We start from the raw sequence: 27,959 nt of genomic DNA on the forward strand, positions 1-27,959 counted from the left end.
GCCACGTCTCAAGTGCAGTGTGGGAGGGGATGCACGAGGATGTGAATCCCGGGGCAAGATGCAGAAGGGGAGGCTCAGATTTGCAGAGTTCCTAACATACGCCTGGTCACAGCACAGGCGGTGCTGGGATGGGAACACAGCTGAGGCTGATTTTTATGCTGTTCTCTCACCCTGCCTCCTGTGGGGCAGTGAGGGGAAAGATAGATAAATCCACCTACAGATAAGGTGGTTTTTTTAGACAGGTTCTTGCTCTGTCACCCAGGCTGGAGTGCAGTGGCACGATCTTGGCTCACTGCAGCTTTGACCTCCAGGGCTCAAGGGATCCTCGCACCCCAGCCTCCTGAGTAGCACCACCAACACATCCAGCTGATTTTAATTTTTTTAGATGAGATTTTGCTGTGTTGCCCAGGCTGGTCTTGAACTCCTGGGCTCAAGTGATCCTCCACCTCAGCCTCCCAAAGTGCTGGGATTACATGTATGAGCCATCATGCATGGCCCCAGATAAGGCTTTTCTACCAGGAGGGACTTAACTGTTCATTTAGCAAAAGCTGGTACTCTGATGCTGGGCAAGCAGAAATTCATTCTCATTTTCATATGGTAGAAGCAGGGAGACATCACCAACGTAAACTTCTACATGAAACAAATAATCCTTGGTCTTATTGAACTGCCATTGGACAGTATATTTTGCCCTCAAAAATATTTATAGATAGAGTATAAATATAATTTATAGTTTCAGTTCCTTCTTTTTTTTATTTCTAATTTTTTCAGAGATGAGGTCTCACTATACTGATCAGGCTGGTCTCCAGCTCCTCAAGTGACTCTCCCATCGCAGCCTCCCAACCTGATAGGATTCCAGGTGTGAGCCACTGCACCCAGCTATTTTCACCTTTTTTTTTTGAAATGGAGTCTTGCTCTGTAGCCCAGATTGGAGTACAGTAGCGAGGTCTCGGCTCACTGCAACCTCTGCCTCCCGGGTGCCGGTTCAAGCAGTTCTCCTACCTCAGCCCCCCAAGTAGGTGGGATTACAGGCACGAGCCACCATGCCCAGCTAATTTTTGTATTTTTCAGTAGAGACGGGGTTTCACCATGTTGGCCAGTCTGGTCTTGAACTCCTGACCTCATGATCCACCTGCCTCGGCCTCCCAAAGTGCTGGGATTACAGGCGTGAGCCACTGTGCCTGGCCTGTTTTCACTTCTTTAATGAAGCCCTTAATGAATAGCCAATTCCTTTTTTTGTTTACCATGAGGGACTAGAAAAGATCACTTTTCACAAAGGCAGTGTTCAGTCTCGCACTCTCATAGTTCTTGGCTGGGAGCCTAGGAATGTAAACTAGTCCCTTTCAGATGCTGCCAGGGCCTCTGTGAGAGACTGTGTCCCCGACCCAGGCAGGGACAAGGCTGCCTGACTTGTGCCCAGCCGGGGCTCTTTACTGCGTTGTAAGTATTCAGCAGAGTGTATCTTGAGTTCCCAGACCTGGGCTTAGTCATGTTTTTAAAAAGCGTTTTTTTCCTGATTATAGAATAGTCATGGTTTAAAATCTGGAAAGTACAGAAAACAGTGGCTGGGAAAGTGGAAATTGTTCATCTCTCTACCTTGGAGATGGCTGCTATTACAATTCAGGTATATTGCTTTCTTTTGAGATGGAATCTCACTCTGTCACCCAGGCAGGAGTGCAGTGGTGCAATCTCAAAACTGCAACCTCTGCCTCCTGGGTTCAAGTGATTCTTGTGCCTCGGTCTCCTGAGTAGCTAGTAATACAGGCACATGCCACCATGCCTGGGTGATTTTTTGTAGTTTTGGGGGTTTCACCATGTTGGCCAGGGTGGTGTCAAGCTCCTGACCTCATGATCCACCTGCTTGTCCTCTCAAAGTGCAGGGATTATAGGCGTGAGCCACCGTGGCCGACCTAAAAATCTTTTTTTTTTTTTTTTTTTTGAGACGGAGTTTCACTCTTGTCACCCAGGGTGGAGTGCAATGGCATGATCTTGGCTCACCGCAACCTCCGCCTCCTGGGTTCAGGCACTTTTCCTGCCTCAGCCTCCTAAGTAGCTGGGACTATGGACACGCGCCATCATGCTCACCTGATGTTTTGTATTTTTAGTAGAGACGGGGTTTCACCATGTTGACCAGGATGGTCTCGATCTCTTGACCTCGTGATCTGCCCGCCTCGACCTCCCAGAGTGCTGGGATTACAGGCGTGAGCCACTGCGCTCGGCCTAAAAATCTTGTTTTTTTAAAGAACTTTTTATTGTGGAAAATTTCAAATACGTACAAAGTAGAGGAAATAGTTAATTAATCCCATATACATATCACTCTGCCTCAACAATGAGCGTTCCTCACATGTACACTCTCGTGGGAATGTAAATAGTTCGATCCCTGTGGAAAACTGTGGGAAGAATTTTCAAAGAACTAAAAATAGATGTACCATTTGACCCAGCAATCCCAGTACTGGGTGTCTACCTAACGGAAAATAAATAGTTTTATGAAAAAGACACATGCGCTTATATGTTTATGTGGCACTATTCACAATGGCAAAGTCATGGAATTAACCTAAGTGTCCATGAACAGTTGACCAGATAAAGAAAAAATGTGATGCATATACACAGTGGAATACTATGCAGCCATTAAAAGAGCAAGATCATGTCCTTCGCAGCAACATGGGTGGAGCTGGAAGCCATTATTCTAATTCACAAAAATATCAAATACCACGTGTTCTTACTTGTGAGTGGGTGCTAAACAGTAGGTACACATCAACATAAGATGAATATGATAGTTTGTAATCCCAGTAATTTGGGAGGCCAAGGCCGGCGGATCACTTGAGCCCAGGAGTTCAGGATCAGCCTGGGCAATGTGGCGAAACCTTGTCTCTAGAAAAAATACAAAAATTAGCTGAGTGTGTTCGTGCACCTGTAATCTCAGCTGCCAGGGAGGCTGAGATAGGAGGATGGCTTGAACCCCAGAGACCGAGGCTGCAGTGAGCCCAGTTGGTGCCACTGTACTCCAGCCTGGGAGACAGAGTGAGACCCTGTCTCAGATTAAACAAACAAAAAAAAAGATGAATGTAATAGACACTGGGGACCGCTAGAGGGGTAGGGTAGAAGAATGGGGAGAGGGCTGAAGAATCACCTGTTGGGAACTATGAGCCCTGTTTGGGGGAAGAGTTCACTAGAAGCCCAGACCCCAGCATTGTACAACATCCCCAAAGAACAAAGTCGCACATGGTCCCCCTGAATCTGTTCGACAACGACCACAACAGCAAATCATCATTCCTGGCCAGTTTTGCTTTATCTGTACCCATCCCCTCCCCACCCACACGCCTGTAGGAATTTTTTTTTTTTAAATAGATGCCAAGCAAATTACCATTTCATCTGCATATTCCAGTGAGTATTTCTTTGTTAAATATAATCATAATACCTTTATTGGACCTAAAAATTAAGGTTTTTTTTTTTTTTTTTGAGACGGAGTTTTGCTCTTGTTACCCAGGCTGGAGTGCAATGGCGCCATCTCGGCTCACCACAACCTCCGCCTCCTGGGTTCAGGCAGTTCTCCTGCCTCAGCCTCCTGAGTAGCTGGGATTACAGGCACATGCCACCATGCCCAGCTAATTTTTTGTATTTTTAGTAGGGACGGGGTTTCACCATGTTGACCAGGATGGTCTCGATCTCTTGACGTCGTGATCCACCCACCTCGGCCTCCCAAAGTGCTGGGATTACAGGCGTGAGCCACCGCGCCCGGCCCAAGAATAATTTTTTTAATGTTCTCATATGTCTGGTTAGTGTTTAAATTTCTGTGATTATCTTACAAGTTTTGCCCAGTTCATCTTTTAGAACCAGGATGCAGTTAAGACCTACATGTTGGGCAATGCAGCTCTTAATCATCTAATTTAAAAAACAGTGGGCCAGTCTTGGTGGCTCATGCCTGTAATTCCAGTACTTTGGGAGGCTGAGGTGGGTGGATCACCTGAGGTCAGAAGTTCGAGACCCCACTTCTATTAAAAATACTAAATCAGCTGGGCGTGATGGCACATGCCTGTAATCCCAGCTACTCAGGAGGCTGAGACAGGAGAATCACTTGGACCTGGGAGGTAGAGATTGCACTCAGCTGAGATTGTGCCACTGCACTCCAGCCTGGGCAACAAGGGTGAAACTCTGACTCAAAAAAAAAAAGAGGCGGCATGCACTGACCCCAACCCATGTGTGCCAGCTTATGTCCTGTGCTTGTGCTGGGTTTGTCGTGAGCTTGTACCCCTGTTAAATGTTCTTTGAAAACATAGTCATTTTTGGGGGACATTCCTGTGTGAGAGCGCCATAGTCTGGGCTGCATGAATGTTACCATTCCACTTTTTTTTTTTTTTTTTTTTTTTGAGACAGAGTTTTCGCTCTTGTTACCCAGGCTAGAGTGCAATGGCGCGATCTCGGCTCACCGCAACCTCCGCCTCCTGGGTTCAGGCAATTCTCCTGCCTCAGCCTCCTGAGTAGCTGGGATTACAGACACGTGCCACCACACCCAGCTAGTTTTTTGTATTTTTAGTAGAGACGGGGTTTCACTATGTTGACCAGGATGGTCTCGATCTCTCGACCTCGTGATCCACCCGCCTCGGCCTCCCAAAGTGCTGGGATTACAGGCTTGAGCCACCGCGCCCAGCCTTACCGTTCCACTTTTGCAGGGTATGAACGTGACCAGTTCCTTCCCAGGACACTTGACTGAGAACTGGTCGTCCTGTATGCTTCTGTTCATGTCAGCAGCGCACACTAGTACACTTGTAATATACCTGACGTCTCCTCGCCATCTGTCAAGGAGCCTGCCAGCTTGGCTTCTTAGCCCTCAGGGTGCGTGGTGGCAGCCTGGGTCCCTGTGGTGGGGAAGGAGGAGAGAAAGTGCCTCTAGTTAAGGCAGAGAGGAAGAGGGTGCTCTGTAGGGGCAGACACCGCGTCTTGTGACTTTTTACGTCTTTTTATTCACTTCTGTGTACACTGATGCTTCCCAGTAAATACTTGATAGATGGAACTAAGAAGTAGAATACAGATACTGCCCTGAGCTTCCCTGAGGGAAGAGGGAGAGGAAGAAGCATGTGTTAATATGTGCTGTAGTCTTATTTTCCACTTGAAACAGGGAATGACTTTTCCCATAGAAACTGCAAGAAACTTCATTACAGTAGTTAGTTCTGTTAGGGTCAACATTGTGTGGGCTAACCCAGAAATTAAACTTTTAAAATTAAAAAAGACAATCTTTATTAGCATACAGTAGCATATTGTGTGTATATATACACACCTGGATGTATGTTATATATATGTCTATAATCTGGATACAAGTTTTTGTCAGATAATACCGATTGCAAATATGTTCTCTGTGGCTTGCCTTTCCATTTTCGTAAAAGTGCCTTCTGAAGAGCAGGCGTGTTTGGTTTTGTTGGAGTCTAATTTTTCTGTTTTTTTCCTGTGTGGTCTGTGCTTTTGGTTTCTGCCTGAGAAATCTTTGTCTCCCCTGAGGTGACAGTGGGACCCTCCGGCCTGTTTTTCTTGGAGCTTTGCAGCTTTAGCGTTTACCTTTAGGTCTGTAAGTCACGTTGAGTTACAAGGTGGCGTGAGGCATGAATTACACTTCGGTGTTTCCTCTGCAACATCCAGTTGGTCCAGTGCCGTTTGTTGAGGAGACTCCCCATGAGTTATACTTGTCCTTGAGTCTGTGATCTGACTGTGTGGGTAGGGACCGATTTCTGAACTCTGTTTCCTTGTGTATTTCTGTCGTTACGCTAGTACCATACTGTCTCAATTATATAGTTTTATAGTAAATCTTCAAATTAGTATATGTCATAAAACTATTTTTTTCATAATTGCCGAACTATTTCTTAGGAAAAATAAATTCTGCCTATCTAATAACCAAGGTGCAAAAGAGCTTCAAATGTTGAATGCATGAGTAAGTTGGTGCCCATTAATGCTCAGGTGTGTTGCAGTTAATGCTTTCATCTGGCTGTGCTGCAGTCACGAAAGAATATTTATTTATTTTTAGCCCTTTTTGGAGAACTCTGTAAAACTATGTAACATCTGTTTTATACATTTTTGAAGTCAGGACGTTAATTTACAGAGCAGTAGTGACTCTTGCTTGGCTTTTATCAGCAACTTCTGTTGTTGCTGTTAGGAGCACGCAGAAGTAGAAGCAGTTTTTTTGTGGAATAATTGGAAGATAAATACGTTGGATGGCTGTGTGTATTATTATGCTAGAAAGCTGTATTTTAAGGACATTTCTGGCATGTTTATGACTGAATGGAAGATCTTAAAGCCCCATGCCCATGGTTGGACAGCATCACTGTCACCTGATGTTGTCATCCTGACAAGGCTCTTTTGTGTTTGCAGAAACACTTCTTTGTCTTATAGTTTAGCTGTTATAAACAGCTGTGCAGCTCTCAGCACCCAGGTTTTCCAATGAGAGGAAAGCCGCTGGAACTTGGTCGTGCCCTCTGCAGCCCACAACTGGGGTCGGGGAGGAGGCGTGACTGTGCCAAGACAAACAGCACCCTCCGTGTCCCTCAGAGCTGCAGCTCCTGTTCCTGCTGAGGCCAGAGGACCTGAGGAGTAATAGGAGGCGGCCATCAGCTGGGAAGAGGAGACGCTTGGGCGTACACACCTACTGAGAGTGCTGGCTACTGAGCTTTGGGAACAGCAGTGCTTAGGGGCAGCAATGCTTAGGGTGAAACTGTGAATAAACCCAGTTTTGGGATAGAATAGAAAAATATCTACGTATGACAGGGGCCAAGGGCTCACATGGAATTCAGGTTCCTAGGATTTCCTGGCTGAAGGAGGAGCAGAGAAAGTGGAGCAGCCAGCTCACTGAGGACGCTGGGCACACAGCCCGTGCACTTCCTTCAGGGCAGAACGGTGGGGACGCTCCTGGACCGAGGCTCTCGGGGACCATGGGCAGGATCTTCACTTTTGTTTGTGGCTAGGATGGGGCAGGTACCTGGATGGAGAAAATTCTGACTTGACAGATCGAGACCATCCTGGTCAACATGGTGAAACCCCGTCTCTACTAAAAATACAAAAAATTAGCTGGGCATGGTGGCGCGTACTTGTAATCCCAGCTACTCAGGAGGCTGAGGCAGGAGAATTGCTTGAACCCAGGAGGCAGAGGTTGCGGTGAGCCGAGATAGTGCCATTGCACTCCAGCCTCGGTAACAAGAGCAAAACTCCCCGTCTCAAAAAAAAAAAAAAAAAAAAGAAAATTCTGACTTTTTTAATGTCTGTGGCTGCAGAAAAATTTTGCCTAATATTGGCTTAAAAGGTGAGGGTGACCTAAACATCTTTTGATTTGAGCAAATCCAAGCTCTTGCTAAAGAGTACAAGTTGTGGGGCCTGAGATGCTTGGAACTGAACTGGACCCTTTGGGAAAAGAACAAAAGCCATTTTGTTCACTTTGCCATTCTTGCAAACCTGGTATCCCAGGCTCCTCCCCATTTTGTGACTTTTGACATTTTATAAACTGCCCAAAGCATATACTGTGTGATGGTCAATGGTGGGAGAAACATAGCAGTGAAAGGAGAGAGCCTGTGGGCTTCCTAGTACTGATCACTGTTATCCTTGGACCTGCTCTCACTGTAGGAGGGTTACTCACAGTCCAGCTACTGTAGCAGCAATCCCATGACTTCACAAAAACTCCTGACCAAATCACATTCATCACAATAAAAGGACAGCTGGGCCGGTGGTTCACGCCTGTAATCCCAGCAATTTGGGAGGTCGAGGTGGGTGGATCACGAGGTCAGGAGTTCAAGACCAGCCTGGCCAACATGGTGAAACCCTGTCTCTTCTAAAAATACAAACATTATTCAGGTGTTGTGTGAGCGCCTGTAATCTCAGCTACTTGGGAGGCTGAGGCACATGAATCGCTTGAACCTGGAAGGTAGAGGTTGCAGTGAACTTAGGGATCATGCCACTGCATTCCAGCCTGGGCGACAGAGTGAGACTCTGCCTCAGGGAAAAAAAAAAAAAAAAAAAAAAAAAAAGACCAGAAAAGGCCAGGCACTGTGGCTCACTCCTGCAGTCCTAGCACTTTGAGAGGCGGAGGTGGGTGGATCACCTGAGGTCAGGAGTTCAAGATGAGCCTGGCCATCATGGTGAAACCCCATCTTAAAAAAAAAAAAAAAATTCAGCCGGGCGCGGTGGCTCAAGCCTGTAATCCCAGCACTTTGGGAGGCCGAGGCGGGTGGATCACGAGGTCGAGAGATCGAGACCATCCTGGTCAACATGGTGAAACCCCGTCTCTACTAAAAATACAAAAAACTAGCTGGGCATGGTGGCGCGTGCCTGTAATCCCAGCTACTGGAGGCTGAGGCAGGAGAATTGCCTGAGCCCAGGAGGCGGAGGTTGCGGTGAGCCGAGATCGCGCCATTGCACTCCAGCCTGGGTAACAAGAGCAAAACTCCGTCTCCAAAAAAAAAAAAAAAAAAAAAAAAAATTCTACACAAGTGAAGTAAACAAAGAAAAAAAACCAGTAAAATCAACAAAATCACAAGTTGATTCTTTGAAAAGAACAGTGAAATTGACAAACCTTTAGCTAGACTGACCAAGCAAAAAAGAAGAATCAAATTACTAAAATCAGGATTTTAGTAAAATCATATTTTCTATATGCCCTTAGGATAATTTCCACAGACTTTAAATTCACTTTTTAAAGTACTTAGTTAATCCCAGCACTTTGGGAGGCCGAGGTGGGTGGATCACAAGGTCGAGAGATCGAGACCAACCTGGTCAACATGGTGAAACCCCGTCTCTACTAAAAATACAAAAAATTAGCTGGGCATGGTGGCGTGTGCCTGTAATCCCAGCTACTCAGGAGGCTGAGGCAGGAGAATTGCCTGAGCCCAGGAGGCGGAGGTTGCGGTGAGCCGAGATCGTGCCATTGCACTCCAGCCTGGGTAACAAGAGCGAAACTCCGTCTCAAAAAAAAAAATAAAATAAAATAAATAAATAAATAAATAAAGTACTTAGTTATGGTGGTTTTGTTGGGAAACTGTTTCACAGACTTCTCACACCCGTGTTCTGGACCTGATGACCTTTCACTGTTAATTATTCGGCATGCATTTTGGGATAGCCTCTTTGATTAGCACATTGAGAAATCTAACTTGATTCTGTATTCATAGCTGACTCTCCTGCAGTGCCCACCACGGGACATCCTTAAGCTTAGCTAAATTTTCTGCCTCATAGGATACCCTGGGTCCTGTTGTATCAGAGATGCTGAGAGGGGCACAGGACAGGAGCCCCAGCAGTGGAGCTGGCAGCAGAGGCTCAGGGTCTGGAGACGGCGCAGCAGGCTGGCGGCAGAGATGCTGCTGCTGACGTTGACCGCTGGGCTCAGCCAGTGTCCATCAGGCTTTTCTGTAAAGATAACTTTTTCTGTTCATAATTAATAAGAAAAACCTATGGAGGTGGCTGAGAAGCAATCTTGTTTCTCAGTAAGCGTTCATTCACTTGTTTTAGTATCCATTGATGATTCTTGCCTAAATCAATTTTTATTGTGATGTGATCAAATAACAATATTGTTATTATTTTTTAAGACAGGGTCTAATTTTCTTTTTCTTTTTTTTTTTTTCTTTTTTTGAGACGGAGTTTCGCTCTTGTTACCCAGACTGGAGTGCAATGGCGCGATCTCGGCTCACCGCAACCTGCGCCTCCTGGGTTCAGGGAATTCTCCTGCCTCAGCCTCCTGAGTAGCTGGGATTATAGGCACTCGCCACCACGCCCAGCTAATTTTTTGTATTTTTAGTAGAGACGGGATTTCACCATGTTGAACAGGATGGCCTCGATCTCTTGACCTTGTGATCCACCCGCCTCGGCCTCCCAAAGTGCTGGGATTACAGGCGTGAGCCACCACGCCCGCCCTCTTTTTTTTTTTTTGAGACGAAGTCTCACTCATTTCCGCCACACTGGATTACACACAGGCGTCCGCCACTGCAATCGGCCACTGTTTGCATTTTTAGTAGAGACAGGGTTTCACCATGTTGGCCAGGCTGGTCTTGAATACCTGACCTTAGGTGATCCACCCAAGTGCTGGGATTACAGGCATGAGCCACCTGGCTTAATGCCCACGAATTTTTAAACTTTTTGTAGAGACAGAGTCTCGGTATATTGCCCAGACCCCTAGGCACAAGTGGTCCTCTACCTCAGGCTCCCAAAATGCTGGAATTACGGGGGTGAACCACCAGGCCCTGCCCCATTTCGTTTTGTAAGTACTTTTTGTGATACCTGTAGCTCTTCTGCCCCATTAAGCAGGCCAGCAGGCCGTGTGTCTTATACCAAATTGTGGTTTTACTACTGAGAATTAAAACAATTAGAATTGTTACTATGACTGGGCAAAGTGACCCACACTGTAGTCACAGTACCTTGGGAGGTCGAGGTGGGTGGGTTCCTTGAGGCCAGGAATTAAAGACCAACCCGGCCAATATAGCAAAACCCTGTCTCTACTGAAAATACAAAAATTAGCCAAAAGTGATTGTGCACACGTGTAATCCCAGCTACTTGGGAGGCGGAAGCAGGAGAATCTCTTGAACCCGGGAGGCAGAGGTTGCGGTGAGCCGAGCTTGCGTCACTCACTCCGACCTGGCCGGCAGAGTGAGACTCCATTTCGAAAAAAAAAAAAAATTGAGGCCGGGTGCGGTGGCTCAAGCCTGTCATCCCAGCACTTTGGGAGGCCGAGGTGGGCGGATCACGAGGTCGAGAGATCGAGACCATCCTGGTCAACATGGTGAAACCCCGTGTCTACTAAAAATACTAAAAATTAGCTGGGCATGGTGGCGCGTGCCTGTAATCCCAGCTACTCAGGAGGCTGAGGCAGGAGAATTGCTTGAACCCAGAAGGCGGAGGTTGCGGTGAGCCGAGATCGCGCCATTGCACTCCAGCCTGGGTAACAAGAGCGAAACTCCGTCTCAAAAAAAAAAAAAAAAAAGAAAAAAAAAATTGAGAAAAACATTAGTTACTGTAATCTACAGTTAGCAACAAAAAAGTCCTCTAAAAAACTGCTTAGGACGCCAGGGTCAGTGGCTCACGCCTGTAATCCCATGTGTATAAAGATTTCATTTCCTTATTTGGGTCAGCCTGTGTTGGTTGCAAAAAATACCTTCCTTGACTTTGCCACTTTCAGTGGTCTCTTCTGCTGCTATTTTTAGATGAAAGATTCTCTTTAGGGTGAATAAACAGTGACGTTCATTCTTGCCATTTTAGTTTTTTTTTTTTTTTTTTTTTTTGAGATGGAGATTCGCTCTTGTTACCCAGGCTAGAGCGCAATGGCACAATCTCGGCTCACCGCAATCTCCGCCTCCCGGGTTCAGGCAATTCTCCTGCCTCAGCCTCCTGAGTAGCTGGGATTACAGGCACGCGCCACCATGTTTTTAGTAGAGACGGGGTTTCACCATGTTGACCAGGATGGTGTCGATCTCTCGACCTCGTGATCCACCCGCCTCGGCCTCCCAAAGTGCTGGGATTACAGGCGTGAGCCACCGTGCCTGGCCCGCCATTTTAGTTTTCATATCAAAGTTTCTCACTTGTAAACCTCTTCCTGACATACGTAGCTTGTAAAAACCACTTTCCTGACTTGTTCTTCTCTCATTCTTTTATAGGTACTTCCTATTTAACAGACATTGTGTGGTGGGCTGGCACAATCGCAAGTAAGTAGCCTGTGTGACCATCACTACTCTGGGCACGGCTGGAATGGCTGGGTTAGGGTGGGAGGGTGTCACATGGCCTCTCCCAGGCCCCGAACACGTCTTTAGTTTAGATGCCCCTGCCTTCCCAGGGAGCTCGCCCTGCTCCCCTTGCTCCCAGGGCAAGAATGCAGAAGGACAAGTTGGGAGTGCTGGAGGCCCCTGCTGCCCATGGGTAGCCATGAATTCAGTCCAGGCCAATCTGTTCTGAGCCCAAAGAAATTAAAACTGCTCCTGCTTACCCGTGTAGTTGGGCCACTGGCGTCCGGTGAAATTCCATGTTAGGCTGCCTTGTTTTTCTCAGGGCAGCTGGTTTAACAAAGGACAGTTTTGTGACTCAAAGATCAGGTCATGTGCTATAATGCGAAGATAAAATTATTACAGTTCAGAACTCTAAATGTGTTATAACGGACAACTGTCTTTGAAGTTCAGAAATACTGTGTATGGCTGGCCATGGTCGCTCATGCCTATAATCCCAGCACTTTGAGAGGCTGAAACAGGTGGATTGTTTGGGCCCAGAAATTCGAGACTAGTGTGAGAAACACAATGAAACCCCGTCTGTGCAGAAACAAAAACAAATTGTCTGGGCTTGGTGGTGTGCGCCTGTTTTCACAGCGATTTGGAGGCTGAGGTGGGAGGATTGCTTGAGACTGGGAGGTGGAGGCTACAGTGAGCCAGCATCACCACAGTGCCCTCCAGTCTGGGTGACAGAGCGAGACTCTGTCTCAAAAGAGAAAGAAGAAACATCACGTTCCTTTTGTCTTTTCATACGACACTACTTGGCAGTGCCAGTTCTGTTCCTTGAAGAGCTCCTCTTTCAGCTCTGTCTGGGTGCCTCCCTGCGGCAGTCCTGTGCGGCAACGCTGTGTCCTCTTGGTATGCCAGTGGCCTGTCACCGTGGCCAGCCGCCTGTGCTGCAGCAGTCCCAGGCCACTGGAGGGTGCACAGGAAGCTCTGCACCACCAGTGTGAGAGCAAGGGTGTGTGAAGAGAGCGGAAATCTGCTCAGTCACCGCTGGTCAGGTTCTGCATTTCTGTGGCGGGATGAACCTACTCACCTCACTGATGGGACCAGTGAAGGTGTGGGGTCTGCCCCCGACCCCTTAAACGTGCAGGTGACACCCAGATGTGATTCCTCTCAAGTAATGGGAGTGAAGTAGCCCTTTCAGAGCCGAGCCTTGCAAGACTCAACTCTGAGCAGTGCTGAAAGAGAGCTCTGTAACTGCAAGCAGTACCCTTGTGATTTTCTTGACAGTGGCAGTTGGCCAGATTGGAAACTTCCTGGCGTACACGGCGGTCCCTACAGTCCTCGTGACTCCCCTGGGCGCCCTGGGAGTGCCGTTCGGGTGAGAGCCAAGATTTCGTTTGGTATTTAATGTGTAGTTTAGATATAAGAACTTTTCATTTTAAATGCTTCTGTTAAAATAATAAAAGCAAAGTTGTATCAGAAGATAGATCTTCAGGCCACGCACAGTGGCTCAAGCCTATAATCCCAGCACTTTGGGAGGCCAAGGTGGGCAGATTAGATCAGGAGTTTAAGACTGCCTGTCCAACATGGCGAAACCCTGTTCCTACTAAAAATTCAAAAAATGGCCGGGCGCGGTGGCACAAGCCTGTAATCCCAGCACTTTGGGAGGCCGAGGCGGGTGGATCATGAGGTCAAGAGATCGAGACCATCCTGGTCAACATGGTGAAACCCCGTCTCTACTAAAAATATAAAAATTAGCTGGGCATGGTGGCACGTGCCTGTAATCCCAGCTACTCAGGAGGCTGAGGCAGGAGAATTGCCTGAACCCAGGAGGTGGAGGTTGCGGTGAGCCGAGATCGCGCCATTGCACTCCAGCTTGGGTAACAAGAGGGAAACTCTGTCTCAAGGAAAAAAAAAAAAAAAAAAAAGGCCGGGCGCGGTGGCTCAAGTCTGTAATCCCAGCACTTTGGGAGGCCGAGGCGGGCGGATCACGAGGTCGAGAGATCGAGACCATCCTGGTCAACAAGGTGAAACCCCGTCTCTACTAAAAATACAAAAAACTAGCTGGGCGTGGTGGCGCGTGCCTGTAGTCCCAGCTACTCAGGAGGCTGAGGCAGGAGAATTGCCTGAACCCAGGAGGCGGAGGTTGCGGTGAGCCGAGATCGCGCCATTGCACTCCAGCCTGGGTAACAAGAGCGAAACTCCGTCTCAAAAAAAAAAAAAGCTGCACGGGTAGCTCACGCCTGTAATCCCAGCACTTGGAGAGGCCAAGGCGAGTGGATCATTTGAGGTGAGGAGTTAGAGACCAGCCTGGCCTACATGGCGAAACCCCATCTCTACTAAAAGTACAAAAATTAGCCGGACAGGGTGGCGGGTGCCTATAATCCCAACTACTTGGGAGGTTGAGGCAGAAGAATCTCTTGGATATGGAAGACAGAGGACAGACATGTAAATTAATAGAACGTAACTGAGATTCTAGGAACAGACACTCAGATTCACAGTCAGTTGATTTTTGCCAGAGGTACCAAGACAATTGAGTGGGGGAAAGAATAGTTTTTTCAAGACATGATGCTGAGCTGGCTGGATCTCCACATGGTGGTGAATGAAGTTGTGCTCCTGCCTCACACTATACAAATGTTAACTCAGTGAATCAAAGGCCTAGATGTAAGAGCTAAACTTTTAAAACTCTTAGAAGTAAACGTAGATATAAGTCTTTTTTTGTTTGTTTGTTTGTTCGAGACGGAGTTTCTTGCTCTTGTTACCCAGGCTGGAGTGCAATGGTATGATCTCGGCTCACTGCAGCCTCCGCCTCCTGGGTTCAGGCAATTCTCTTGCCTCAGCCTCCTGAGTAGCTGGGACTACAGGCACTCGCCACTATGCCCAGCTAATTTTTTATATTTTTAGTAGAGATGGGGTTTCACCATGTTGACCAGGATGGTCTCAATCTCTTGACCTCGTGATCTGCCCGCCTCGGCCTCCCAAAGTGCTGGAATTATAGGCGTGAGCCACCGCGCCCAGCGATATAAGTCTTTATGATCTTGGATTCGGTGATGATTTTCTAGTATAACACTTAAAGCACAAAAGCAGAAGCAACAGAAGAGAAATAGATAAATTGGGTATCATCAAAATTAAAAACCTTTGTGCTTAAAAGGATGCCATCAACATACTGAAAACTCACGGAGTGGGAGGAAAATTTCAAATTATAGATCTGATAAGGGATTTGTAGTTAGAATATATAAAAACTCTTGCTGGGTGTGGTGGCTCACGCCTGTAGTCCCAGCACTTTGGGAGGTTGGAGGATCACGAGGTCAGGAGTTTGAGACCAGCCTAGCCAACATGGTGAAATCCCATCTCTACTAAATGCAAAAAAAATGGAACTGTCAGCCAGGTGCTGTGGCTCATGCCTATAATCTCAGCACTGTAGGGAGCTGAGGCGGGTGAATCACTTGTGGTCAGGAGTTTGAGACCAGCCTAGCCAGCATGGTGAAACCCGATCTCTACTAAAAATACAAAAATCAGCCAGGCGTGGTGGTGGGTGCCTGTAATCGCAGCTACTTGGGAGGCTGAAGCAGGAGAATTACTTGAACCTGGGAGGTAGAGATTAAAGTGAGTTGAGATTGCGCCACTGCACTCCAGCTTGGGTGACTGAGTAAGACTTTGTCTCAATAAATGAATGAATGAATGAAGGAAAACGGCACTGTCTTCTGGTATTCCACAATGGAATAAGAGATGATGTGGCCCCGTGGTCCATACTTTCCACTTTGGTGCATGACAGCCCTTTCCCACCTTGGCACAGTCCACCCGTTGTCCCAGGCCAGTTCCAGGCCCACTTTTTGCCCTGTGAACCCCCTGCGTTTCTGGTTTCTACTTTTCTGGGCAGCTACTCATTGAAGCCCCTCTATTGAACATGTAGTCATGCATTCATGTATCGCTTGTGGGTTCTTCCAGCGATGTGACTTACTGCTCCAGCGGCATTGTTGGGAGCTTCTCAAGAACAGGGCTGTCGGCCAGACACAGTGGCTCGCGCCCGTAATCCCAACACTTTGGGAGGCTGAGGTGGGTGGACCACAAGGTTAGGAGTTTGAGACCAGCCTGGCCAACATAATGACATCCCAACTTTACTAAAAAAAAAAAAATACAAAAAAAAAAAAAAAAAAAGCCGGATGTGGTGGCGGGGGCCTGTAATCCCAGTGACTTGGGAGGCTGAGGCAGGAGAATTGCTTGAACCTGGATGGCGGAAGTTGCCATGAGCCGAGATTGCGCCACTGCACTCCAGTCCAGGCTACAATGCGAGACTCTGTTTCAAAAAAAGAAAAAAGAACAGGGCTGTCTAGAAATAAGGACAGAAGTGTGGTTCAAGGGAAGAGAAGGCGTGTAGGACCTGTTGAGGGTCGTGACCGTGCTTGTATCTCTTGTTAGCTTTGTGGCCTTAGGTTCAATGCCGACCCTTTCTGAGGCTCAAGTTTCCTTATCTTTGAAATAGGGATTAAAGAAAGCAGTCCAGGGCGTACCGGAGCCTGGGATGCCCTCCTCCAGATGTTCCTGTTTTCTGATCGTCTTCAGCACAGACATGAGTAAAGTGAGAAGGACCAGTCCCATGACTTAGTGAGGGCCAGGTGTTCTGATTCAGATTGTATACTGATAATTACACAGAGAAGTAAGAGAAGAAACACATCACAAGCCTGAAGATTATCGATGTTTTTGAAGAATACATTTTTTTGCATTAATTATGTGACCACATTGTAGAAGTTTTCAGTATTAGAGAAAATAATCACCCTTAGTTTTACTGTACTGCAATTACTATTAGGATTTTAATTTTTCTTTTGTTTGTGCATTTTTCACCTAATTTAATTTTAATTGTTTTTATCATGCATTACTTAAAATTATTTTGACAGTTTTATACCCTACTTTTCCACGTAGCATAGATAGTAGTATTTTTGTTTGGTTCCTTTTAAGTAAGAAAGCATTACTTTTTTTCTTTTTCTTTTTTTTTTTTTTTTTTTTAATGCTTGCCTACATGCAGAGGAAGCATTACTTTTTACTTTTGGTCAGTCACAAAACTTTTTATACTGTGGTATATTTTATATGTGCTGAGATAGTAATATAGTGGTGTAAGTTAGGCCTATCATTAACTACGTAATGGTTATATATGGAATTGGTATGAAAATCCTGGCCAGGCATGGTGACTCATGTCTATAATCTAGGACTTTGGTAGGCCAAGGCAGGAGGATCGTTTGAGCCCAAGAATTTGAGATTTGCCTGGGCAACTTAGTGAGACCTGGTCCCTACACAAATTTATTAATTGATTGATTGATTGATTGAGAGGGGGTTTTACCATAGTGGTCAGGCTGGTCTCGAACTCCTGACCTCAGGTGATCCACCCGCCTTGGGCTCCCAAAGTTCTGGGATTACAGGTGTGAGCCACCACGCCCAATCTCTACACAAAATTTTTGAAAAAGTAGCTGAGTGTGGTGGCATGCATCTGTAGTCCCAGCTACTTCAGTGGCTGAGGCAGGAGGACCACTGATGCCAGGAGTTTAAGCTTGTGGTGAGCTATGATTGCGCCATTGCACTCCAATCTTGGCAATAGAGTGAGATATGGTCTCTTAAAGGGAAAAAACAGAAGAAAAAGAAAACAGCTTTTCTAGACAAAAATATGTGCACTTAGAAGAAAGTTCAGGTAGTTCGGTTTAAATTTTAATGATTTCTCTTTCTTCAATAAAGGTCCATTTTAGCTTCCTATCTCCTGAAGGAAAAGCTCAACATCTTGGGCAAGTTGGGGTGCCTGCTAAGCTGTGCAGGCTCTGTCGTGCTGATCATCCACTCCCCAAAGTCTGAGAGTGTGACGACTCAGGCTGAGCTGGAAGAGAAGCTGACCAACCCAGGTAATTCCTTTCTAACAGTGCTGCCAGGAAGGTTTGCACTAGGAGTCACAACTTTTTTAACCAGATCTTCACATCTGACGCTTCCTGGCGGGGCCGATGAAACACGTGTCCACCCTGATCTGCTACTGTAGGTCTGTGTTCTCCGGGTGTCACTGTAGGTCTGTGTTTATACAGCTCTGTGTATATATAGGTCTGTGACACAGACCTTTTTTGATAAATGCATTAAAAACTGCTATCTAGGCCGGGCGCAGTGGCTCAAGCCTGTAATCCCAGCACTTTGGGAGGCCGAGGCGGGTGGATCACGAGGTCGAGAGATCGAGACCATCCTGGTCAACATGGTGAAACCCCGTCTCTACAAAAAATACAAAAAATTAGCTGGGCATGGTGGCGCGTGCCTGTAATCCCAGCTACTCAGGAGGCTGAGGCAGGAGAATTGCCTGAGCTCAGGAGGCGGAGGTTGCGGTGAGCAGAGGTTGCGCCATTGCACTCCAGCCTGGGTAACAAGAGCGAAACTCCGTCTCAAAAAAAAAACAAAAAAAAACTGCTATCTACATGATTACAACAGACTTAAAGGATAGGTTTCACTTTACATAGACCACCCTGTGTTGCTTACCAAGTTTAGGCAGGTGCTAGCACAGCACTGCTTCCACATCAGCTTGCTGGTTTGCATGTCCACACTTGCTGGTTTTCTTTTTTTTTTGAGTCAGAGTTTCACTCTTGTTACCCAGGCTGGAGTGCAATGGCGCGATCTCGGCTCACCGCAACCTCCGCCTCCTGGGTTCAGGCAATTCTCCTGCCTCAGCCTCCTGAGTAGCTGGGATTACAGGCACGTGCCACCATGCCCAGCTAATTTTTTTGTATTTTTAGTAGAGATGGGGTTTCACCATGTTGACCAGGATGGTCTCGATCTCTTGACCTCATGATCCACCTGCCTCGGCCTCCCAAAGTGCTGGGATTACAGGCGTGAGCCACCGCGCCCGGCCTCACTTGCTGGTTTTCATGTCCACACACCCTGCTTTGCATGTTCACACTATGGTTTGCATGTCCGCAACCCAGTTTGCATGTCCACCCTTGCTGGTTTTCGTAGCCAGCCCTCTCAGATCCATTTGTGATCTTAGAATAGATTTCATAGAAAACACAACCTCTTTATACACATAATTTCAAACCATTAGTGTAATGCCCTCACCGTAATATAAAGGAGGAATACCAAGACAATACTTCAAAATACAACATGGAATTCAATATATAAATGCTCAGGTCCAACTATAAGAGAAGACGTGTTGAAGCTGGCAGACCCCACAGCTTGTGAGGATGACTGAGAATCTAGTAGCTGCAGGTGTAGACCGATGTGGGGTGTCCTGTTATTAACTCAGATACTTGAGGTCTTGCCGTCAACAAAATGATCCTCAGATGGAGCATAACTGTTAGTGAAGTTTTGATCAAAGAAAGAACAAGCCTCCCTCAATTTACATGGAAGCGGCACTTCTGAAAAATTCAGCATATATTAAATCCGTGCAAAAATTACTTTGTTTCGGCCGGGCACGGTGGCTCAAGCCTGTAATCCCAGCACTTTGGGAGGCCGAGGCGGGTGGATCACAAGGTCAAGAGATCGAGACCATCCTGGTCAACATGGTGAAACCCCGTCTCTACTAAAAATACAAAAAACTAGCTGGGCATGGTGGCACGTGCCTGTAATCCCAGCTACTTAGGAGGCTGAGGCAGGAGAATTGCCTGAGCCCAGGAGGCGGAGGTTGCAGTGAGCCGAGATCGCGCCATTGCACTCCAGCCTGGGTAACAAGAGCGAAACTCCATCTCAAAAAAAAAAAAAAAAAAAAAAAAAAAAAAAATTACTTTGTTTCATGCATTAAATAGGTTCTAGGCTCTGATTATTAAAAACATAGTTTTCGCTTGGAGGTCTAAGGAGACATTCAGGAGTTGTGAGGAGAATGGGATGATTTTTGACAGTGGGAGGGGGGCTGTCTGCACATGCCCCTGCCCACTGGATGCAGCCCCCAATCGTGACAACACCCACAAACACCTCCCACAGCTTAAAGTCCTCCCTCCTGTCCCCTGCCTTACCCCTGCTCCCTGGATTCCCAGGTGCTATTTTGAAACCTCGGCGCGTCTCCATTGACTTGTATTGTTAAGAGAATGGTTCTAGGCTGGGGGCAGTGGCTCATGCCTATAATCCCAGCACTTCGGGAGGCTGAGGAGGACAGATCAGCTGAGGTTAGGAGTTCAAGACCAGCTTGGCCAACATGGCGAAACCCCATCTCTACTAAAAATACAAAAATTAGCCGGGCGTGGTGGCAGACACCTGTAATCCCAGCTACTCTGGACGCTGAGACCAGAGAATTGCTTGAACCCGGGAGGCAGAGGTTATAGTGAGCAGAGATTGCACCACTGCACTCCAGCCTGGGCAACAAGAGTGAAACTTCGTTTCAAAAAATAACGAGAAAACCTAAAAAACAAAGAGAATGGTTCTGATAGAGGACCATGTAAACATTTAGGAGCTTTAAGGTTTTTTTTTTTTTTTTTTTTTGAGACTGCGAGTCTCACACTGACACTCAGGTTGTAGTGCAGTGGTGCAATCTTGGCTCACTGCAACCTCCACCTCCCGGGTTCAAGCAATTCTGCTTCAGCCTCCTGAGTAGCTGGGATTACAGGCACACGCCACCATGCCCAGCTAATTTTTGTATTTTAGTAGAGATGGGGGTTTCATCATATTGGTCAGGCTAGTCTTGAACTCCTGACCTCGTGATCCACCCACCTCAGCCTCTTAAAGTGCTGGGATTACAGGCGCGTACCACCACACCCAGCTAATTTTTGTATTTAATAGAGATGAGGTTTCACCATGTTGACCAGGATGGTCTCGATCTCTTGACCTTGTGATCCACCCGCCTCGGCCTCCCAACATGCTGGGATTACAGATGTGGGACACTGCGGCTGGCCAGGAGCTGTAAATGTTTTAACAGTGAAAATGAGGGGAATAGGCCGGGCGCGGTGGCTCAAGCCTGTAATCCCAGCACTTTCGGAGGCCGAGGCAGGTGGATCACGAGGTCAAGAGATCGAGACCATCCTGGTCAACATGGTGAAACCCCGTCTCCACTAAAAATACAAAAAATTAGCTGGGCATGGTGGCGCGTGCCTGTAATCCCAGCTACTCGGGAGGCTGAGGCAGGAGAATTGCCTGAACCCAGGAGGCGGAGGTTGCGGTGAGCCGAGATCACGCCATTGCACTCCAGCCTGGGTAACAGGAGCAAAACTCCGTCTCAAAAAGGAGAAAAAAAAAGTGAGGGGAATAATTTTGTGGAACGAAATCGGTGGATCTAGTGCCACAGTGGTAGCGGGTGGGGACACGGGTGCTGCCCCAGTCACCCCCCCGGCCGCTGGGCTGCGTGTGCTGTGAGGCCGGCTGCCGGCTGACTGCGTGCGTCTGTGTTCCAGTGTTTGTGGGCTACCTGTGCATCGTGCTGCTCATGCTGCTGCTGCTCATCTTCTGGATCGCGCCGGCCCACGGGCCCACCAACATCATGGTCTACATCAGCATCTGCTCTCTGCTGGGCAGTTTCACCGTGCCTTCCACCAAGGGCATCGGGCTGGCGGCCCAAGACATCTTGCACAACAACCCGTCCAGCCAGAGAGCCCTCTGCCTGTGCCTGGTGCTTCTGGCCGTGCTTGGCTGCAGCATCATTGTCCAGTTCAGGTATATCAACAAGGCACTGGAGTGCTTCGACTCCTCGGTGTTCGGGGCCATCTACTACGTCGTGTTCACCACGCTGGTCCTGCTGGCCTCAGCCATCCTCTTCCGGGAGTGGAGCAACGTGGGCCTGGTGGACTTCTTGGGGATGGCCTGTGGATTCACGACCGTCTCCGTGGGGATTGTCCTTATACAGGTGTTCAAAGAGTTCAATTTCAACCTTGGGGAGATGAACAAATCTAATATGAAAACAGACTAGATTGCAGTAGGGTCTTGGATGGTTCGAGGAACAGGTATTGGAGGTAGTCCTGACTGGATGTGCAGAAGAGGTCCTCGATCTTGGTGTTAGAGTTGACTGGATGGGAAAGGTGGTCTGGTGGACGGGGGGAGTGGGGCTTAGCAGCAGAGCACAGGCCCAGCCAGCCCTCTGCAGCCCAAAGGTGCCTCACGGTTGCCTGGCACCATGTCTCTCATATGAGACAAATCTCATTTTCATTTCCATTAACCAGGAAGCTTTCATGAATATTCTCTTCTTTTAAAACATTTTAACATTAAACAGAAAAAGGTGGGCTCTTTCTGGTTAGTTGTTACAGGATAGCAGAGATATTTTTACATAGATTACTTTGGAAATGAGAGATTGTTGTCTTGAACTCTGGTTTACAGTGAATGTGTCTGTGGTTGTGTTAGTTTGCATTAAGCATGTATAACATTCAAGTATGTCATCCGAATAAGAGGCATATACATTAAATTGTTTTTAGTCCTCTGACAAGTTGACTCTTCGGCCCTCACCCCTCCCAAGACATTTAAATAGTAGAGAAGAGTTAACGAACATGATGGAGTGTTCCACCGGCAGGATGACTTTTCAATAGCTCAAATCAATTTCAGTGCCTTTATCACTTGAATTATTAACTATTACTGTGTATATGTTCTTAGGTTAGAATAATGCAACTTCCTTGAGTATGCTTTAATATTTCAGTATTCAAGTTACAAATGTACGAGGCAGTTAGAAATAATGCAGTCACACGTCACTTAGTGACAGCAAAACATTCTGAGAAATGCATTGTAAGCGGACTGTATTGTGTGAACATCAGGAGGTGCACTTACACAAACCTCAATGGGACACCTTTTACCCACCTGGGGTGGGTGGCACAGCCTGTTGTTCCTGGCGTCACACCTGTACAGCATGTGAATACTGTGGGCAATTGTAACACAGCGGTGAGTGTTTGTGTTTCCAAACATAGAAAGGGTACAGTAAAACGATGGTATTACGATCCTACAGGATCACTGTCATGTAGGTGGTGTGTCTTTGACAGAAACATGTTTACATGGTGCATGACTGTATATTCGTTGGAAGATAGTCAAGACTGAAGACACATTAGAGCAAACGGACCCATTTAACTTGGCTATTGTTCAATTAAAGACAGTTGATTTAAGTAGCATGAGATATTATTTTATTTGTATTCAGTCTATGTACCTGGGATTCAGTATCAAATATTTCCACATTCTTTATCAGCAAGCATTTATGGCCATTCAGAAGAAATAATTGCTGTACCTTGATAATAAAGCTAAACGGGAGAAGACCTGTTCAGTAGCTCGTAGATCGAGTTCCCTGTCTTACAGAAATAAGTTAAAGGACACAATTGAGGTTAGGCTAGTTTCCAAAAATTGTAACACACAGTTTTAAAAAGAATTTCTAGCAAAAAAACCAATGAATATAGCCATCTCTTTGTTGTTTGCAATGGCAGAGCATCCTGGAGTTCCCCACCTAACCTCTCATTATATGTCCTAAATGCAAAAGAGCCATTAATTATGCCAATATTTGAATCAAAGAGGCCATTCTTCTGTCTGTCGTCACCGTCCATGTGTTCCAAATGGAGCGAAGCATGAAGTGACACAAATGTTTTAGCACAGGGAACTGTGCCACGTTGAGAGATGGGGTTGGGCAAAGTAAATTAGGTGAAGTAGAACATAAAATTTAATAATACCTGATTAAAGCTCTTCAGTAAGAAAAATGTGTTTTTATAGGCAGAAAGAACATTTCTAAAGTTAAGTCTCCAGGAATGGCTTCCTAAAGTGTTGAGTAGAGGCGAAATAAAATGAGACTAGTTTAATAACAGAGAGAAAAAAACTTTAATTAAAAGTGTCCGTGATGATCATGGGTTGTCAGCAATTTGTGAACTGAGAGCAGCAGCAAAATTATTTTTACAAATTTTAAATCTGCTATTAATGGATGGTTAACAAATGTTCAAAGTCCATTACCCCTTTATCATCAGTGCTTTTGGGAATGCAGGCTTTAAGTCATGGAACTGAACTTTCTGAAAACGTAGTATATCAGTGTCAGTGTACTTTTAGGCATAAAAATAGTTTCCTAGGTAAGGAGCGTGAGATATTCAACGAATACATGTGGCTAACAAATGTCATGAGAAAGTTCATGTGTCACATGAAAATTATCACCTTTCTTTGACTTCAGCTTTCACAGGAAATTTAATTTAAATGCAGCTCTTGGTGTACCTTATTATATTTTAATCTACAAGTATACCATTGATACTGAGATGTGGTATTTTCCTGATATTTTCTATAATTTTTTTTAGAGTAAAGTAAAATCTCAAAGTATTAATAGCTTTTCTCCCCTTGAAAGTGACTGGTCCTGGGACAGTTGGAATCTTCCAGGGTCACCTCCGTTCAGCAGATACTTCAATAGGGTACATAGCTCTTCTTCCAGGGAAACAAAGTTCATATCGTCCATTGTTTTTCAAGCACATGACACTAGCCTCAAAGTAAATGACATGACCAGTGGCTGAACAGTCTAATTTTCAAATTTCATATAGAGCATATAACTTCTGATTTCATAGTATTTATTTTAAAAATCTATGTGTTCACCTTTCATTTGGAAACAAAAAAGAAAAAAAGCCCCAAAGTGAGAACTTTGGGGGAAGGCCTCGAACTTGGATAGATTTCTTAGTGGCCTTTCCAAAAGTAAACGCACTTGAAATATTTTCAAATTATCATACCATTCTTTGAAAAAAAAAATGCTTACTGTATACTTGTTTTCAGGCATCCTCTAAAATCAAAGGTTTTGATCACAATATGCAGATTTCCTCTTGACAGATACTGAAATAGGCTATTTCTCTCTTCCTCTTGGGCAATGCCTTGTTTTCTACTCTGAATATTTGCATTTTAAAGATTGCTTCCCGTTCTGCTCAGTGATCAAAGGAAGGGCCAATTAAGGATTCTAATCCTAACCCATCACCACGAAGGCCCCCGGACCTTGCCATCTCTGTGGAGAAGGTGCTGGGAGGGCAGCCCTTCCCCTGCTGCCTGGAGTGCGGCCCTGCCCATGCTGGGGACTTTGTGGGAGGAATCTGGTGGTCTGGGGGCCTTGCTCAGCTCTCACTGCGGTCTTTTCCTGTTAGAACGTTAGTGACATAGACTTCGCAGCTCTTTGTTCAGCGATGAGGAATGTTCTTTCAATTCCTGCTCTTCACGCCGATTTGCTGCACCCAGTTGTCTTTCCAGAAGTTGATCCCAGCAGTCCTACGTTGGCGTTTGTTCTTTGGGTTTCACATCTGTTTTCTGAGAGAAGTGAGCACTATTCACGTGTGCAGTCGTCTCCTTCTTCCTAGATGGCTCAGCTCTGTAAGTGTGTTCAGCTTCTACAGGCCAGTTGTAGACTTTGGAGAGGCAGTGTCTCCCAGGTGTGCACGGACACCTGGTCTGTGGAACAGGTGTGGCGGCCACAGGCTACCGCCCTTCCGTCTGCTCGGGAGATTCCTCTTTTTCAAGCTGCTCAACTCACCCGGAAGAGGGTCTCAATCCTGGCTTAGGCTTCCTGCCACCAAGCAGGAAACTAGAAAGAGAACATTTCAGTTCAAGGTCTGTTCATGACTGCATGGATTAGCTTCCAGGTTCTGAAGCTGTTCTCTTCACGGTGTCAACACCAAGGGGGTCGTTCACCCGTCAGGGGGGATCGGATGGACTCTTGGTGTTTTACCTTCTCAGGGACCAAAAATGTGTCATTGACTCCTTAACCTCGACCTCTCTCCCAAGGACATGTCCATGTTCATTCTTTGTCGGTTTTACTCACATTCGTAGGTAGATTCTGTTCATGTGAGTTGGAAAGAAAAGACCAGCTTGTACACCAGTCACACCACAAGGCAGTTTATCATATAAAATACCTCAATTTTTTGTATTCCTCATTTCCACCTCACAGTCATACTGGTGATGAATTTTAAGGGTCTGTCCTTTAGCTTGTAGGTGATGTTTCTCATCTGGCCAGATTCTTATACCTCCATTGTATACTTGAAAAGGTTCAGAATTACAGGAATAGCGATGAGAATTTGGGCCATTACCACCACTCACTTATTTTCATGCACATCCCTCACATACAACAAAATAATTGTATTTTAAGAAAATGTAACTTTGTTACATCAAAATCTATTGTCTAGTAAAAAGTTGATATTCCATAGAACAAGGATCTTGTAAATAAACGTCTATTTCACATGTACCCACAGCGTTTAAAAAGCAGCGTAGGCCCAGAGCATGAGCCAGGAAGGAGGATGTTTTTCTTTTTTCTGTTTTTCCCTGAATTGTGCAAACATAGGTGAGTCTCTTAACCTTTCTGTGCCTCAGTTTTTCTACCTCTGAAGGGGTGAGATGGTTCTCCAAATTGTTTCTAAAACTCCAGCACTTTCAGTGGTGGTCTGGTAGCCTGAGAGGAGAGCGTGGTGTTCAGACGTGCCGAACGGTGGAAACTCCGCTTGCACGACCCCGGAACCTGCTCAGGACCGTGCTGTGCAACGCACAGCCTCGTGTGCTGAGAGGGCAAAGGAAGTGCTGGGTGTAAAGTTTGCATGATTCCATGAAGCTTTAAGTTTCCTTTTTTTGTTTTAGAAGAAAGGGTTTTATATGTTCTATTGTAAAATATGGAAATTAAACAGGGACTTGAAAAAGTCTCACTGAAAGGCCACCTTCCGATGATGTGATGGGCTCCTCTGACATTCGGCTGAGGTCTGTGTTCTGAAAAAGATGTAATGGCCTGTGGAATACGTAGATGCTGTTGCACTGAATTTGTGATAAATGATACTGAACTTCCTGCGTCCAAGCAGCTCAACCCTGATGATGAACTGACCCCAGGAGAATGTCAGGACTCCCAGACCATTAGTGCCAAAGGGTCATGTTGAAAAGTTCAGAGTATTTATTTGTCAGAATATGATAATTGCCCCCCACCTTAGTATTTTTGCACTTTACAAAAATTTAGATAATGTATTTCAGTAGCTTGCGTGTTTTGCCTTTTCAAAGGATAATTATTATTTTCTTGAGAAATTGAACATAATCATGAAGGAGAGGAAGATGATAAAAATGTCAAATGTTGGCCGGGCACGGTGGCTCACGCCTGTAATCCCCAGCACTTTGGGAGGCCGAGGCGGGTGGATCACGAGGTCAAGAGATCAAGACCATCCTGGTCAACATGGTGAAACCCCGTCTCTGCTAAAAATACAAAAAATCAGCTGGGCACGGTGGCACGTGCCTGTAATCCCAGCTACTCAGGAGGCTGAGGCAGGAGAACTGCCTGAGCCCAGGAGGCGGAGGTTGCGGTGAGCTGAGATCGCGCCATTGCACTCCAGCCTGGGTAACAGGAGTGAAACTCCGTCTCAAAAAAAAAAAAAAAAAAAAAAGGGGTCAAATGTTGATTGGTTGTTTAAAAAGTCTTGTCATGTAAATGTGTTGGGGAGTTTCCAATTAGCATACATACACACGTTTGTCAGTGGCTAAGACTTGCTTATATTTTGCTTTATAGTTGTAGTCAGAGCATGTTGTTACTGCCTTATGTAAATGAAAAGGCTATTAAGTTTTCCAGTAATATTTATTAATCTGTATGTGTTCTAAAATAAAATAACTTATTTCTAGCTGAACTTTTGTTGATTTTTTTTTCCTCTTTACTTGAAATGCTCATGTAATCTCAGGTTCCAAATCATCCCAGTTCCTCACATTTTTCTGATTTTCTTTTTAGAAATGAGTAGCCTAGGCTAGATGCAGTGGCTCATGCCTGTAGCACTTTGGGAGGCTGAGGCAGGTGGATCTCTTGAGGCCAGCAGTTCGAGACCAGCCTGCTCAACATGGTAAAACCCCATCTCTAGTAAATAATACAAAAATTAGCCAGGCATAGTGATGCGTGCCTGTAGTACCAGCTGCTCGGGAGGCTGAAGCAGGAGAATCACTTGAACTCGGGAGGTGAAGGTTGTAGTGAGCTGAGATCACACCACTGCATTCCAGCCTGGTGACAGAGCAAGACTGTCTCAAAAAAAAAAAAAGAAGGAGGAGCCAGGCGCAGTAGGCTCACGACGGATTAAAACCTTTAAAGTTGGTGGCTCACGCCTGTAATCCCAGCACTTTGGGAGGACGAGGGGGGCAGATCACGAGGTCAGGAGTTTGATACCGGCCTGACCAATGTGGTGAAACGCCTTCTCTACTAAAAATAACAGAAATTAGGCGGGCATGGTGATGCATCCCAGCTACTGAGGAGGCTAAAGCAGGTGAATCGCTTGAACCTGGGAGGCAGAGGTTGCAGTGAGCCGAGATTGTGTCACTGCACTCCAGCCTGGGCAACAAAGCCAGACTCTGCCAAAAAAAAAAAAAAAAAAAAAAAGAATTAGAAGCTGCATAGCTGCGTCGTGACCTGGACCGAAACCAGAGTGATCAGGGGCTGTGTACAGTCTAGAA

General features: G+C 46.1%; 1 protein-coding gene across 2 annotated transcripts in view; it reads left to right on the top strand.

The window, feature by feature from the left end:
* Nucleotides 1-27,151, top strand: part of NIPA1 (NIPA magnesium transporter 1) — a 50,360-nt gene extending 23,209 nt beyond the window's left edge. For both annotated transcript variants that reach the window (XM_074400145.1, XM_039480073.2), the window contains exons 2-5: nucleotides 11,604-11,651; nucleotides 12,942-13,032; nucleotides 17,379-17,539; nucleotides 20,987-27,151. In XM_074400145.1, the coding sequence (XP_074256246.1) occupies nucleotides 11,604-11,651; nucleotides 12,942-13,032; nucleotides 17,379-17,539; nucleotides 20,987-21,498 (812 nt within the window). In that variant the 3' untranslated portion in view covers nucleotides 21,499-27,151. The remainder of the gene's footprint in view (nucleotides 1-11,603; nucleotides 11,652-12,941; nucleotides 13,033-17,378; nucleotides 17,540-20,986) is intronic.
* Nucleotides 27,152-27,959: the final 808 nt, after the last annotated feature.

This window comes from Saimiri boliviensis, chromosome 5 (genome assembly GCF_048565385.1).
Source record: "Saimiri boliviensis isolate mSaiBol1 chromosome 5, mSaiBol1.pri, whole genome shotgun sequence".
Taxonomy (NCBI): domain Eukaryota; kingdom Metazoa; phylum Chordata; class Mammalia; order Primates; family Cebidae; genus Saimiri; species Saimiri boliviensis.